The sequence below is a fragment of the Chiloscyllium punctatum genome, chromosome 11 (genome assembly GCF_047496795.1).
Source record: "Chiloscyllium punctatum isolate Juve2018m chromosome 11, sChiPun1.3, whole genome shotgun sequence".
NCBI lineage: Eukaryota > Metazoa > Chordata > Chondrichthyes > Orectolobiformes > Hemiscylliidae > Chiloscyllium > Chiloscyllium punctatum.
Window position 1 is genome coordinate 73,921,116 of NC_092749.1, and position 16,360 is coordinate 73,937,475.

At 41.2% G+C, this 16,360-nt stretch overlaps 1 protein-coding gene across 1 annotated transcript in view; it reads left to right on the forward strand.

The window, feature by feature from the left end:
* The window catches only part of tiam2b (TIAM Rac1 associated GEF 2b), a 380,474-nt gene that overhangs the window by 351,191 nt on the left and 12,923 nt on the right, over positions 1 to 16,360 (forward strand). Inside the window, 4 exon segments of the mRNA XM_072581048.1 lie at positions 1,850 to 1,958; positions 6,865 to 7,044; positions 9,452 to 9,570; positions 10,884 to 10,992. Coding sequence (XP_072437149.1) covers positions 1,850 to 1,958; positions 6,865 to 7,044; positions 9,452 to 9,570; positions 10,884 to 10,992 — 517 coding nt within the window.

The following is a 16,360-nucleotide window of genomic DNA, read 5'->3' on the forward strand; positions in this document are numbered from 1 at the left end:
AATGCAACAGAACCTCTCTTAGTTATTCCATAGAATAACTTGAATTAATATACAAGTGCTTTTGGCATCTTAAAGTGCTTTAGTGGAGTGTTACCAAACAAAATCTGACACACAACCAGACCATAAGAAATAGGAACAGGAATGTATGTTCAACACCTCAAGCCTGCTCCGTCATTCAACATGATCATGGTTGATCCAAAAATCCTCACATCCAGTTTTCAGCCCTGTTCCCATAACCCTTGATTTCCCTACTGATCAAGAATCTATCTGTCTCAATCTTCACTATACGCAAGGACTCTGCCATAACAGCTGTCTGTGGTAAGGAGTTCCAAAAACACACTTCCCTCTAAGAGAAGAAACTCCCCCTCCCCCTCAGTCTTAAATTGGCACCCTTAAAGTCAGAGTCTATGCCTTTTGGTCCTAGACTCTCCCATCAGGGGAAACATCCTCTCAGCATTTACCCTGTCAAGCCTCTTAAGAATCCTGTATGTTTTAATGAAATCACCTCCTGTTCTTCTAAACTCCAGTGATCAGTCTCAACCTTTTTAACCTTTGTTTATAAGACAATCCCTCCATACTGGGAATCATCCTAGTGAATCTTCTCTGTGGTGCCTCCAATGAAACAGTTTCTCCTCGTAAATGAGGTAACCAAAACTGCTCAGAGTGCTCTGATATTTTTGAGCAGTTTACAAGTTGGATGCTAAATACATAATGTATGCAATACTGTTAGATTTGTGTTTTTCCTAAGCAGTGTGATAATTTTCATACCTTAAGTTTCCTGTGGTTTATGCTTAACTTCCACAAGACTTGTTGGAATTTTTTATATTTTATAGTTCATACATTTTGATTTCGTTGATGTTTAGAACCTGAAAAAGTTCTGTGCTATTCAGTGGGACTGCTTTACATCTGGTTACTAAATGATATATGCATTTTGTTACTGGGTACAGGTTGGACGATGTAATATGAAATTAAGTAGCCAACTAGAAAAGGAAAATCCATTCCAAGCCAGTCAGACTGAAATGTTTAGAATTGATCACAGATGTAGGGCATTAGCACCTTGAATTTATACATCAGATTCCTATTCAGTGGTCATGGCTAAAAGGTTCTCCCCAACTTTATATCATACGAGATTGGGATGAAAACTTTGCTTCGCTGCATTACCACAGACCATTAGTTCATCAACCAATAGCCACAGGAAATAAATGGTTTACAAAGTAATGTAGCAATTAAAGTGAAGTTAACACAGTTTCTCTGCTTTTAATATGTATGTAAGTTTTTTGACTCATCATCAAGCCACTAAGCATTTGTTAATACACAAACGTTATCACCAAGCTTTTTCCTTGATCTCTTCTGAATATTCAGCAAAGGTAGTTTAAAGTGGGGGGTCACTGGATAGTAATCAGGATTGATATTCACGTAAAATAGTCTGTCAACATTTCCTGTCTATGTGCATAATAAACTGGAGTCACTTAAAGTCCCAGTGAATCATGACATCAGTGGACCACAACAGTCAGCACCTTCCGGAGAGCTTGATGATGCAGTTTCCCATCAACCATTCTTGTGGTCTCTCCCAGTTTTGTTGCTGTTGTGAATGGTGCATTTGTGTCTGAACTGATGCTGACCAAATATACACAGAAAACAAGTGTTCAGCCCATTGATTAAAGCTGCTTTATTCTTTATCGCACATTAGGACTGCAATTTAAACTTTTGCAGCTCACAACCTCTCTGATGTATTTGAGTGTCGTGCTTTACAGAATTATCACTACAGATGTAGCTTCAGGGCTTTAGCTCACCAAGTGTCAAGGCTGTGTTCACTTAGCATTGCAATCATTTGATGTGTATGTTTCAGAAACTCTTGTTTTCCCTGGGAGGTTCATTCCTCTATTATGCTGACCACTTCAAACTCTACAGTGGCTTTTGTGCAAACCACAGAAAGGCCCAGAAAGTTTTGGAAAGAGGTAAGCTAGCATAAAGGATAAATATTATGAAATCTCCATTAAATATTTAATTTTTTGAGGGCACAGCAAGAATGTATTGTCTTACGCACTCCTGTTGGATTACCACTCCACACCCTTTCTTGCATTGGGACCTAACTCCACATTTCTTCCTTGCTGTACTGAAAGTGGTTACTCTGCTCCTTAGTTTAAGTGATTGTGCTTCCAACAGTGTTCACTCCAACAGAACATCACTCTCTTATCACCCCAAAGGTAATCAACAATGATCAGCCCCCCCTTGTCAACACTGAGTGATTAGAATTCCTCACCCTCCTCTCGCTGTGATCAAATCCCTTCTTATGCCCCCTGATAGGAGGTATGAGGGCAGATCACTAACAATTCTGACTCCTCTGACTGCCTAAATATAAGCCAGGCATTTGAGAAGGTGCACCAGGAGAGTGGACACTGGGCAGTCTGAGCCCTGATTATGGTCTAGGACTGCAGGGCATTTGAAAAGGGTTTCAGTACGGTCTTTGGTTCAAGGAATAGAAGAAGGGTGAGTGCAAAACAGTCTTTGGGGATGTGACAGGTGTGAGTGAATGTGAGAACTGTTCATGATCTGAAAAGTAGGTGGGTTGGGTACAAGTGGTTTTGCGCACTGTCTGTGGTTCAGGAAAGGTGCCAGTAATAAAGATGTTGGAGGGAGGTGGAGGTTGTTGTTCAGCACTGTTGTGTGGGGGCTAAGTGGTGCTTTGGGTACTGGAGCTTTAATATTGCAGTTGAATTACCTAGAGGTACACAACACAGCAGGCTTCAGAGCAACCAAAAAAAACAAAGTAAATCCATGTAAAAGACCAGGCAAATGGCTGTGTGGTTCTGGCCATTTGTGGAGCAATTGGAAAGGGTGAAACCAGCAACTGGTTTCATGTAAACCTATTTATGTAAACCGGTTTATGGTACTTAACTCATGTAAACATATTTCTGGTACTTACATCAGGACTCCCTCAGCGTCCAGAAGAGTTTCAGAAATACAAATCGAATCCGAGGCCTCATCCTGTATTGGAAAATCTAGGCTATTAAATGAATGGTGCAGAATCTCTGTAGTGCTGTATTTTGGTCAGAAGTAGTCATTGATGTGTACAGCACTGGAATGGGTTTCTGCCTCAGTTACTGACTGAAATCCCACTGTTGTTTCAAGAATGCAAGAAAACAGATTTGGTGTTCCATTTTTCTAAAAGCAAGGAGGAAAACTATAAAAACTCCATTCATCAATAATTGCCAATGATGTGCCACATTTATCAGTTAATTACCAACACTGAACGCCTATCTTAAGGCAACTTTTCTTTCATTGATGCATTGCTTCTATTTTTTTTTCTGATTTACATTTTTGCTAGAATTAAATGCAGAGTATAATTTTCAATTTCATCAGCATTTTGAAAATTTGTGGTTATAGACCCATCTGCCTGTAGTACTAATGTGTTGTTCCAGTACTTTGTGAATTGATATTGAGGCATTTCTCTTTTGGACTTGAGATTTATTTTGATAGTTGCACTAGTATTTTAAAAACTACATGTGAGAATGTGGGATGACCTTTTGCCATTGTACAGGAGATGGCATGTCGAAAATTATATTTGAAGATCCGGCACTTGTACAAACCACTAGAACCTATTTTTCCATGGTCATGTACTGCAATGAAGTCTCATGAATTTGATTACCATCACACCACCTCCCATAAAATCCTGTAGCAACATCTTTGAGTTCCCAATTTAGGTTGTATTAAAAATAATTCCACAGAAACTGGTATCCACCACCAAGTCTCCCTTTATTTACACTTGAACAATCCTGGACTTTAGTACTGCCTCATTTAGAATTAGGTACCAGAGTGTAATCATCTCACCACCTGTATGTCAGCCAGAGCTGCTAATTTGACCAGATTAACATCCCCAGTTAGGGAACTCACATTTTGAGGTCCAGCTGGCTGACCTCATTACAATCACTACAGCATGACTCCAGGGAGAATGACCTGTTGATATTAAACTCCTCCATGGGACAGTAGAAGTATTTTGGAGCCACTGTCAAGGCTCTTCCAAGCTGAAGGCTGTTTGAAATCAAAAAGCAATTGAATTAAATTGATCACTCTGGTGAGTGCAGTTGGTTCACAAATTGGGATTGGTAGAAATGCTAGCGAACAAATTAGATTGGGTAGTGCCCATATTTTTAGTGCCACAGGTAATATTTTGGTTCTAGATTTTGGCTGTTGTTGTTTTCAGATATTTAAAGGGTTGTACTTAAAGTTGAAGAAGTTTGAAAGGAGTGTTGTGGTGCAGAGTGCAGTCTCTCACTTTCTCCAAGTCATGCATATTGTAGTTTCTATGCCTTAGGCCTGTGGTGTGACAGGGGAATGAAGAGAGGCAACACACAGGAATATTAAATACTAGATGTGGGAGGAAGAGGACCAGGAAAAATACCTTTTAAGCAGTAAACCAAATCTCTCCAGAAATTTAAGAGACTAAGTTTTCTATCTCAACCTCAGCAAAGATCCTGCTTGTATGCTAAGTATGAACGATATCTCTATTCCACTGAGGAGGTTATTTTCTTCACTATCTCCCCACCAACCTATCACAATTACCTTTTACCTCCCACCTGAATCCACCTATCACCATCCCACCTATCTTTCCCACTTAGCCCCACCCCCCATTTATCTCCTTCACCTCCACATTCTTGATGAAGGCCTTATGCCCAAGACATCGACTCTCCTGCTCCTCGGATACTGCCTGACCAGCTGTGCTTTTCTAGCACCACACTTTTTGATTCTTACTAATGTCCTGTACAACCTCAACATGACATCCCAATTCCTATACTCAAGGGTCTGTGCAATGAAGGCAAGCATGCTAAATGGCTTCTTAACCACCTTCCCTTCCCCAACATCTCCATTTCAATTTCTGGGGATAGGCCAACCACTGATATCCACTACACACACCAACTACCAGTTTCTCTGTCTCTGTTATGTCTGGTCTGACAATACCACTTTCCACAGGGGAGGGCCTCCAGAAATGTCTACCTTTTTCCTTAACTGAGGATTCCTCACCACTGAAATTGATAGGTCAGCCATGTTTGATCCATTTCCCACACTTTGGCTCTCACCCCTTTTCCCTTCCCACAACAGTGATAGCGTTGCTCAATCCTCACTTCCCATCTCACCAGGATCCACAAAGGAATATAAGCCACTAATTCCGCCACCTCCAGCAGGATGTCACCATCAGACGTGTATTCTCTTTCCCTCCCTATCAGCCTTCCTCAGGGGACTGGTCTCCAGGACATTCTGATCAATGCCTCCCCAAGGCAGCTTCCCATGCAATCACAGAAGATACAGCACTTTTCACTCACTATCCAAGTCTCCATACACACCTTCCAGGTGAAGCTGCAAGCTACCTGCATTTCATTCAATTTAGTCTACTGCACTTATTGCTTACACGTGGTCCCCTATACATTGGGCGACGAAATGCAGACTGGGTAACTGGTTTGCAGATCGCCAATGTTCTATTTGCAGAAATTATGCCGAGCTTTCAGTTGTCTGCCTGTTCAACACAGCACCTTGTTGCCTGGCCAGCAGTTCTGTATCAGGCTGCCTTCAGTCATCCACCACAACCCGATGCAAGGTGGATGAACAACATCTCATTTCATGCTTGCGGATCCTAAAGCTTTCAGCTCAATATTGCACTCAATAATTTTAGAGACTGAACACCACCACCTCTGACCTTTTACCCCCCCTCAAACCCCCAGGGTCTGTCATGGCATGGGCTGCTTTCAGCACAGTCAACCCATTTCCACTTACTTATGGTCCCTGTTACCAGCTGCTTTTCTTCTCTTGCTTACTGTTAACCATCTGTTTACCTGATTTTGTTTTTGTCTCTCTGGGCTCCATCTCTATCCACCCACTTTCTCCTCCTCTCCCCAGCACCACCACCATGCCCCACTTTGTGCGGGCTGCTATCAATTCTGAAGAAAGGTCACTGGTCTAGAAACATTAGCTCTACTTTCTCTCTGCAGATGCTGCCAGGCTCCTGAGTTTCTTCTCTAATTTCTATTTTTGTACTTTAACAACAAAAACTGTTCATTCATATGGTCCCTGCCATTATATTGAAAACTCTACTCAAACATTACTCATAAAAGCAACAACTTACAACCTGACACACAAGAATCCCACCAGCAAGCAGGTATGGAAAATACCAATCAAAAATCACAATTCAGAAAGTAGCTAATAATTAACAAAAAGCATGTTTGAAAACCGCCTTCTACGTTTAGTAATCTGAGTACAGTAAGTGCTTAAAAATAGTCAACATAATCATTGTTCCTTTCCATAGAGTTACTGTTCATGTGCTTGAAATCACTTCAGCAGTGATACCCCTCAAAGCCTTAGCCATGTGGTTGAAGTCCCAGTCATGCATTTAAAAAAAAACTGTTTTCTCTAATCTCGTTCTTTTCAGTGTATTTTATGATATTCCAATTGTACATCATAGAAACAGACCCTTCGGTCCAACTTGACCGTGCCGACCAAATTTCCCAAACTAAAAGTTTCACTTACCTACGTTTGGCCTATATCCTTCTAAACTTTTCTTATTTGTTTACTTATCTAGATGTCTTTTAAGCATGTAACTACACCTGTACCTACTGCTTCCTCTGGGTGTGTATATGAATAGGAAGAGTTTAGAGGGATATGGGCCAAATAAGACCAGATTTATATAGAATATCTGGTCGGTATGGACGAGTTGGACCAAAGGGTCTGTTTCTGTGCTGTACATCTCTATGGCTCTGTTAGTTCATTCCACGTACAAACTGCCCTTTGTTAGAAAAGGTTGCCACTTAGATCTCTTTTAAATCTTCCTCCTCTCATCTTAAATCTTGTCCTAATTAAGTGTTTTAATTCTAGCTAAAACTTACAAAGCCTTCAAAGAATTCTTGGATGCCCGGAATCCAACAAAACAGCATTCTTTTACCCTGGAGTCTTATCTGATCAAGCCTGTTCAACGTGTTCTGAAATATCCGCTACTGCTGAAAGAGCTAGTGTCTCTAACTGATCCAGAGAGTGAGGAGCATTATCATCTAACAGGTCAGTACTAAATGACAAGCCAAAGATCAAGGCATGACTAGTCTTAAAGTCCCATTGAATTTCTTTTTACCCAAAAGCATTATCTCCAGAAGTGGGAGGGGCTGAGGAGTGTTTAGTTAGCTGCCTACAGGTGTCCAGTGCCAGCGTGGTCCCAGCTGTTGGGTAATGAATTGAATGGAAAGCAATTTCAGAATCTTATAGCAGGAAAATATGGGGGAAGAATTTTAAGCACCATCTTCACAGTTATCCCTCGGATTAGACATCTAATCTTTATTAATTTCAAAACTCCCAGAGTCTAGCACCTTTTAATAATTCTTAATCTAAAATTATTCAGTACAATTTACAGGAAAAGCTTTGATCAGGTTCTCATTTGGAAACTTGCATGCAAACATTTATTGGCATACAACAGGGAAACACACCATTTAGTTCAACTTGTCCATGCCAACCAGGTTCCTTAACTCCCATTTGTCTACATTTGGCACATATCCCTTACATGTCCTATAAAAGTAGTTGGCAAAACAAAAGCCATTACTGTCATTCCAGGATAGAAATCTAGAAGAGATGAACATTTCTTTTGGTTTGAGTTTGGTATATGTAAATCCTCCCGTCTCAGTTCAACCCCCCTCTGAAGGCAGGCTGCATATGCGCCCTGCCCTGTTTTAAACCCCGATCTCTGTCTAGTTACCTTATCAAATTACTTTTACCAACTTTGTACATTATTTTTTATGTATGAATAGATGTTTTTCAAAGGTTTTCAGATGCTATCATCTTTTATCTTCTATTTGCTCACTCATGGGATGTGGGCACCATAAGAATCAACCCTATTGCTCTGGGTCTAGAAGCACTAGATGAGGTAAGGATGACAGATTTCCTTCCCTAAAGGATAGTAGTGAATCACATTGCTTCTTACAACAACTGACATTGGTCATCTTTGAGCATGGGTTTTATTCCAGGGTTGTCTTTTTCTTTATTGAATTCAAGTTTCGCCATCAGCCATTGAACATGTGTCCCTAGGATATTAGCCTGGAGTTTTGGATTACGAGTCCAGTGACATTGCCATTCTGTCACTCGCTCTCATGAGGGAATGCAATACTACTGATTGTTGCTTGAACATGCTTTAGCCAGTAGAACAAGGTTTTCACTAGTACATCTCCTAACCTATCACTCTTCAGTTTTACCCTAATAAGTGGCTTGGGCAGTGGGAGTTGGGATCTGAGGAAGAATGCAAGTTAAGGGAGAAAGGAATACTCCAATGGTAGGCCATTGAGTCAGCTCCACCATTCACTGAGATCAAAGCTGACCCGTTGATCCTCAACTTCACTTTCCCTTTCCCCATTCCCTTGATTCCCTTATTCATAAAAAAATTAATACTTTAATGACCCAACCTCAACAGACCGCTGTGATAAAGAATTCCACAGATAACAAAATTTGTTAGCTGAAGTCTTTGGAAAGTAATGATATGGAGGTGCCGGTGTTGGACTGGGTGGACGATGTTAGGAATCACACAACACCAGGTTATAGTCCAACAGGTTTATTTGGAAGCACTAGCTTTCGGAGCGCTGTTTCTTCATCAGTTGGCTGTGGAATATAAGATCATAAGACACAGAATTTATAGCAAAAGATTACAGTATCATACAGTGATATCTTGAACAAATCTGTATTGTTAAGTCTTTCATCTTTTTAGACTGCGTGTGCTGGTTTTGGTTCTTTAATATGTAAATCCCAGAATTTCTCTTAAGTCACATTCTCAAGATAATTTAAGGTTTTAAAACAAAAGGTGACATCTCAGCTCAGATAATGCCTTAAAGGTGTGAGGTTAGAGTCTGTCTGCATCCCAATCATGAGTCAGACTGGTTCTATTTCCAAAGTGGAATTTACAAAATGTTACTGCCTGCAGGTTCTGCATATTTGAGCAAAATAGAATGTATATGCAAATATAATTCTGAAAATACAAATTCACCCATAAACTTTTGCATATGTGATTAGCAAGGTTTCCCCTTGGAGTTTCTATACATAGTGATCCAACTCCGGTGAATGAAGTGAGATTCTTGTCGCTGCTAATCTTTTGTTAATCTCATTCTATATTTTCTACACCAGTAGAAAATGTCACCCTGGTGCAGTGGAAGATGTTTTACTGAGACCATAACTGTATATTAAAGATAGGACAGACAGTGAGAGTTTTACTAACCAGCAGTAGTTGCTCACTTCTAGTGACTGAAGTCAGACAAAATAACTTTTCTTGATACTTTACACCTTTCACTCTGATCAACAAAAGCCAAGCCAAAGAAGGTAGCCATCTGTAAATATTTTGCTGACATACATGCAGATTATTGAGGATTTAAGGATGAAACCCAGCAATTGTAACTTTTTTTGCTGAATGACTCTTTGTTTTATTTTTCCATTCCAGAAGCTCTAAAGGCAATGGAGAAAGTGGCCAGTCATATTAATGAGATGCAAAAAATCTATGACGACTATGGCACAGTATTTGACCAGTTGGTTTCAGAACAGCCGGGAACTAAAAAAGAGGTAATACTGTTAGCATCAGCTACTTATTTCTTCCTCTTTTTGTGCCCCCCTTATGCTTCACACATGTTACCATTTGGTGCCTCTGCATAGTGGACAGTCCTTGCAATTAAGCTGAGACCGTGAGTGTCTGCATACTGTAAAGACTGGATAAAAGCAATGACTGCAGATGCTGGAAACCAGATTCTGGATTAGTGTGGTGCTGGAAACCACTGCTGTGCTCTTCCAGCACCACTCTAATCCAGATACTGTAAAGACATCACAGTCAAATCTAGTGTGGTCCTCAATCATCCAATTCCATTTGGGTTTGTAAGTTAGCAATCCGATGTAAGAATCTTGACTGAATTTTCATTTCCTTAACAATGCTTAAGAAACTGAAATCAATTCTCAGGTGTAATGAGCCAAATAACTTCAGCATGAAATAGACATCAGGCTTCCAGGTCTCAGTGGATTGTTTGTTTCCTGAAAATCAAACCTGGATGAATTATTTTAGGCAATAACATGCAAGCAGACCCTTCAGAAATTGATTCATTAACATTCTTGGACATAACTATTTTTTGTCCAAGTAATAATGGATGGTAGTTAGAACCATTATTTTTAGAGTCTTAGGCATTCAAACCCCAGTCGAGTGTGCCAGGGCTTTGGACGTGTTCTTGTATCCCATGTGTGCATTCTGTTCTAGAATAATTCCACAAACTACTCTCTGAAAATTAATACAAGCTGATGTAATTCTGACATTGTCAATTTCATCAGAACATGTTCATTACGTAACACTCAAGATTAGTCCACTCATCTTTTGTTTAAGAGCCAGACCTCAAGGGAGATTCAGCTGTATCTCCCTTACCCATGGAGAGTATGTTATCTGAATTCTGTTACATTCCCTTTTGCACTGACATCAAGTTTGGAAGGACAGGCAGATGATCAATAATTTAATACAGACTGTTCCATGTGCACATGTACTCTAGTGTATTCTGTTTCATCACTCTATTATCAAAAAGAAAATTTGCACAAATTTAATTCAATCCTGATCTAATTTTGCATTTAGAATCACAGAAACCCTAGAGTGTGGAATCAGGTCATTTCGCCCATCAAATCCACACTGACCCTCTGAAGGATATCCCATCCAGACCCAGCCCATTCCTGTAACCCCACATTTCCCAAGGCTAATCCACCTAGCCTGCACATCCCTGGACACTTAGGAATTCAGCATGGTCAAATTCACCTTCCACTGAGCCAATGTTGTTGTCCTTGTCTTTGGCAGTCTTTTAGGGATTTGCTTTTGTTCTGGAGCTTAAATATCTAACTTGCTGTTTTAGGTCACAGAGCTTTCAATGGGTGAGCTATTATTATACTCTTCAGTTACCTGGTTAAATCCATTCCCATCCCTGAGTCGAATGAGGAAAGATCCTGAACTAACAGTCTTTGGTAAGTACTGAATGTGGGGTTGATTTAAGGGTTTTCCTTGATTTAATGAAGCTTTACCAGATTGAGTGAGTAGTATACATAAACTGTCATTCATGGTTGAGAAAAAAGCAAATTCCCACTAGAGCAGCAAACTGAGTCCATGTGTATGTTTCTCCGTCCTCTGACCTGAGGATGCAAATGTGGCTCTGTTGTTTGAAAAGTAGACAAAAGTGCTAAATAATTGTATGTCAGCTAGTCATAGAGATGTACAGCATGGAAACAACTTGTCCATGCCGACCAGGTATCCTAACCTAATCTGGTCCTATTTACCCAGCACGTGGCCCATATCCCTCTAAACCCTTCCTATTCATATACTCACTCAGATGCCTTTTAAATGCTGTAATTGTACCAACCCCCACCACTTCCTCTGGCAACTCATTCCATACACACACCACCCTTTGTGTTTAAAAAGTTGCCCCTTGGGTCTCTTTTATACCTTTCCCCTCTCACCCTATACCTATGCTCTCTGGTTCTGGACAACCCCTACTCCAGGGAAAAGACCTTGCCTATTTATCCTCTCCATGCCCCTCATGATTTTATAAACCCCTAAGGTCACCCTTCAGCCTCTGATGCTCCAGGGAAACAGCCCCAGCCTATTCCATTCTCTCCCTATTGCTCAAATCCTCCAACCTTGGCAACATCCTTGTAAATCTTTTCTGAACCCTTTCAAGTTTCACAACATCTTTCTGATAGGAAGGAAACCAGAATTGCACACACTGTTCCAAAATTGGCCTGACCAATGTGTGTACAGCCACAACAGGACATCCCAACTCTTATACTCTATGCTCTGTTCAATATAGGAAGACTTGCCAAATGCTCTCTTCACTATCCTATCTACCTGTGACTCCACTTTCAGGGAGCTATGAATCTGCACTTTAAGGTCTCTTGTTCAGCAACACTCCCTCAGATCTTACCATTAAGTGCATAAGTCCTGCCCTGATTTGTCTTTCCAAAATGCAGAACCTCGTAATTATCTAAGTTAAACTCCATCTGCCACTCCTCAGCCCATTGGCCCATTTAATCAAGATCCCATTGTAATCTGAGGTGACCTTCTTTGCTGTCCACTACATCTCTAATTTTGGTATCATCTGCAAACTTACTAACTAAACCTCCTATGTTTACATCCAAATCATTTTATAAATTACGAAAAGCAGTGGACACAGCACCAATTGTTGTGGCGCACCACTGGTCACAGGCCTCCAGTCTGAAAAGCAACCCTTTAGTCTTTCTTCAATGGTGGGCAAATTGTTAGAATTAATTCTGATATCAGATAAACTGACAATTAGAAAGTCATGGACTAGTCCGAGATAGTCACGGTGGATTTAAGGGAAAGTTGTGACTTATAAATTTGACTGTATTCTTTGAGCAAGTGACGAGGAGAATCAGAGGGTAGAGCAGTGGATGTTGTCTTTATGGATTTTAGTAAGACCCCACATGGCAGACTGGTTAAAAAAAGTAAAAACCCTTAGGATACAGGGTAATGTGTCAAAGATTCACAGTTGGCTTAGTAACAGGAAACAAAGGGTAATAGTCGATAGTTGCACTTGTGAATGCAAAGCTGTTTGAAGTGGTGTTCTGCAGGGCTTGGTGTTGGGACCCCTGCTGTTTCTGTTATACATCGACACTTTCGATTTGGACTTGGACCTGGGGGGCACAGTTTGGAAATTTCAGACAACACAGAAGTTGGCCATGTAATGGAGTGTGGAGGATAGCTATAAGCTCCAAAATGAGAGAGATTGGTTGGTGAAGTGGGTGAGAAAGTGGCAGATGGAGTTCAACTCAGTGTGAGGTAATGCATTTAGGGATCTCGAACAGTAAAATACATAAATGGGAATACACTGAGAGGGGTAGATTAAGTGAGAATACCTTGGCGTGCAAGTGCACTGGTCCCTTAAGGTAGCAGTAAGATAGGTAAGGTTGTAAAGAAGGCAAATGGGCTGCTCTTATGCATTGACAGAGATATAGAATAGGAAAGTCAAAATTTCACGATTAAACTAAGACATTGGTGAGGCCACAGCTGGAGTATTGTGTGCAGTTCTGGTCATCACATTACTAAAAGAACATAATCACTGTGGAGAGACTGCAAAGAAGATTTACTAGAATTTTGCCAAGGCTGGGGAACTATAACTATGAGGTGAGATTGAAGAAGTTGGAGTTGTTTTCGTTGGAACAGAAAAGGCTAAGTGTATGATTGAGGTATACAATACTCTGAGGGGATAAAGATGAAGCCGATAACAGGGACTTGAATCCTTTGGCAGTGTGTTCAGAAAACAGGAGTCATAGATTCAAGCTAAGCAGCAGAAGGGTTAGGGGGGATGTGAGGGAAAAACCTTTTTGCTTTGAGAGTGGGTGCCTGGAATTTGCTATCTGAGATGGTGGTGGAGGCAGAGACCAAGGTTCAATTCCCGCCTCGGGTGACTGACTGTGTGGAGTGTGCATATTCTCCCCGTGTCTGCGTGGGTTTCCTCCTGGTGCTCCGGTTTCCTCACACAGTCCAAAAATGTGCAGGTCAGGTGAATTGGCCATGCTAAATTGCCAGTAGTGTTAGGTGAAGGGGTAAATATAGGGGTATGGGTGGGTTGCGCATCGGTGTGGACTTGTTGGGCCGAAGGGCCTGTTTCCACACTGTAAGTAATCTAATCTAATCTACATTCTTAATAAAGTACCTGGATTTGGATCTTAAGTGCTGTAAAGTGCAGAGTTCTGTGCCGTGTTCAGGAAGATGGGATTAGAAAGGGCACCTGGGTGTCTTTGAGTTGGCATGGACATGATAGCCAAATTATATGCTGTATCATTTATATCATTCTATTTGGAAATTGGCAGTGTAGTGCAATGCAACTGAAAATTTCTTAATTACTTTAGGATGAGAGGTTGAAGTAGAAAAAAGCTTCAGATATCAACACCTGTTTGTCACAACAACTATCTTTCATGTATAAATCTGGACAGGGGTGACCAATTGGCAGTAGAAAGAGATCACAGCCAAGCCCAATCATATCCCCAACGAACATGCATACTTCCAGAATGAATCACCTAGATAATGATTAGACTGCAAACTTAAATCAATTTGCATCCTTGCCTTGTACAATCAGGCCACTTGTAGCAACATCTTACCTTGATCACTGTTTTAAACTTAAGATTATCAAATTTACTCCAGACCAAGGATCAGACATTGAAATATCCTCATCTGGATGCCTGAGTTTCATAATACATTTATCCACTGAATTAGCAGGGAGCAAGCTGAGAATTTTTTTATTATTCATTCAGGGGACATCGGTACCACAAGTTAGGCCAGCATTTATTGCCCATCCCTAATTTCCCAGATGTCAATTAAGAATCAGTCACATTGCTGTTACACTTGTTTTTTAAAAATTGTGGTCTTGACTTTTGAGCAAAAGGATAAAAAATGTTTAGGATTGTCCTTCCTACAGTGTTACTACTTAAACTGCAGGTTGGGGAGAACCATGATGGCGGCAACCCAGAAAGTCTGAGTCTGTAGTGCTCTGTCCAAGACTCAGGCAAAATGGGCTCATACCTCCACCACACCTGCTAAACCATTCAAAGTAACTTTTATTCAATACAGTTAGTCATTTTGCATCAAACCTGAGTAATTTGGTGCTTTGTTAAAATGACTAAGGGAAAGAATGCCCGCTGCTCGCAGCAGGCAGGAACCCCTCCCCCCTTCCCCCCCCCCCCCCCCCCCCCCCTCCCTCCCCAGCTGCAGCAGAGACGTCCACAGCCGCCCCCGGGGACCTACATACGGTGGCTAGTCTTGTTGTGTTATTACTAAGCTGGAAGAGAAAATTGACGTCTTCATAGAAGAGTCCAGAAGCAGGTGGGAATCGCTCTCGGTCACACTGCAAAAGCACGACCAAAATATTGATAAAATCAAACGTAGAGTTGGAGGGGGCAGAGCTGAAGGCCGCGACCTCCGAGGCTGCTGCAGAATCAGCTGTGGGTTCGGTCCGGACTCTCGAACAGCGAGTCCGGGCCTTGGATCACATCGACCTCAAGAATCAGGGCCGTCAAAAAAATATGAGTGGGGGGGGGGGGAAGGGGAGGGGAAAGAGGGGGGGGGAGGGGGGGGGGAAGGGAAGGGAGGGGGGAGGGAGGGGTGCCTCGAACTTGCCTGGACGATTACAGTTAGTCATTCGATTAAAAGGTGCACCTGGAATGTCAAGGGGAGTAATTTGCCAATCAAAAGGAAGAAAATACTATCAAACCTCAAAAAAGAAAGGGTTGATTATAGCTCTCTTACAGGAGACACACTTACTTGAAATTACAACAGGGTGGATTTGATCAAGCTGCCTTTTCACCTTTCAGTTCAAAAGAAGGGGAGTAGTCATTCTCATTCTCAAGAATCTCCCTTTCAAAATCTTAAGTCAGATAAAAGATGAATCTGGATGGTACATACCGATTAAAGCCCTTATAAATGGAGAGGAATATGGGATTTTGAATCTTTATTGTCCCCCGGCACATCCTTTCAAATTTATAATGGAAGCATTCTCCAAACTGATGGTTCTCTGGGATCGTTACACAGTTATAGGAGGAGATTTTAATTGCGTTATGGACTCGGAGATAGACAGGATACCCGACAGTACTGCAGGTATATCCCACAGATCCACACAATTGGTGGATTTGAATAAAGAGCTAGGATTAGTAGATGTGTGGAGGTGCCTCCACCGCAAGGCAGAGATTTCTCTTTTTATTCTAATCCACATAAGTGTCACACCAGAATTGATGTTTTTTGCCCCCTCTACCTTTTTTGAATTCCATATTATCCTGAAAAATAGGTAATATAATTTCTGATCACGCTGCAGTGTATATGGAAATCAAAACTAGGCCCCCCCTCCCCCAATACTGGCGTATGGATTCTTTCTTAATGAAGGATTGTAAATTCGTAAAATATTTCTCTCAAGAATTCAAAACTTTTTTGGAAATTAATTCAGGTAAGGCTAGTAACCCGTTGATGATGTGGGAGACCATTAAGGCTTATGTGAGGGGTCTGATCATTTCATACTCTGCGATCCGGAAAAAACATAAGGGAGAACAACAGCATCTACTCAAGGCTCGCTTAAAGGCAGCTAAGACAGTGTACATTGATAGGCCCTCTGTTGCTAAATTACAAAGGATTATGGCCCTTAGGATAGTCCTGAATACCGCGCTTATCCAAACAGCAAAGATTATATGAATATGGTGATAAGCCTGGTAGATACCTAGCATTTCTCGCAAGGAACAAAAAAGGCCCCTCAAGTATCACGTCCATCAGGGAAAGTGTTGGTACTCTGACTCTCAATCATAAAAGGATCAACACAATCTTTAGAAAGTTTTA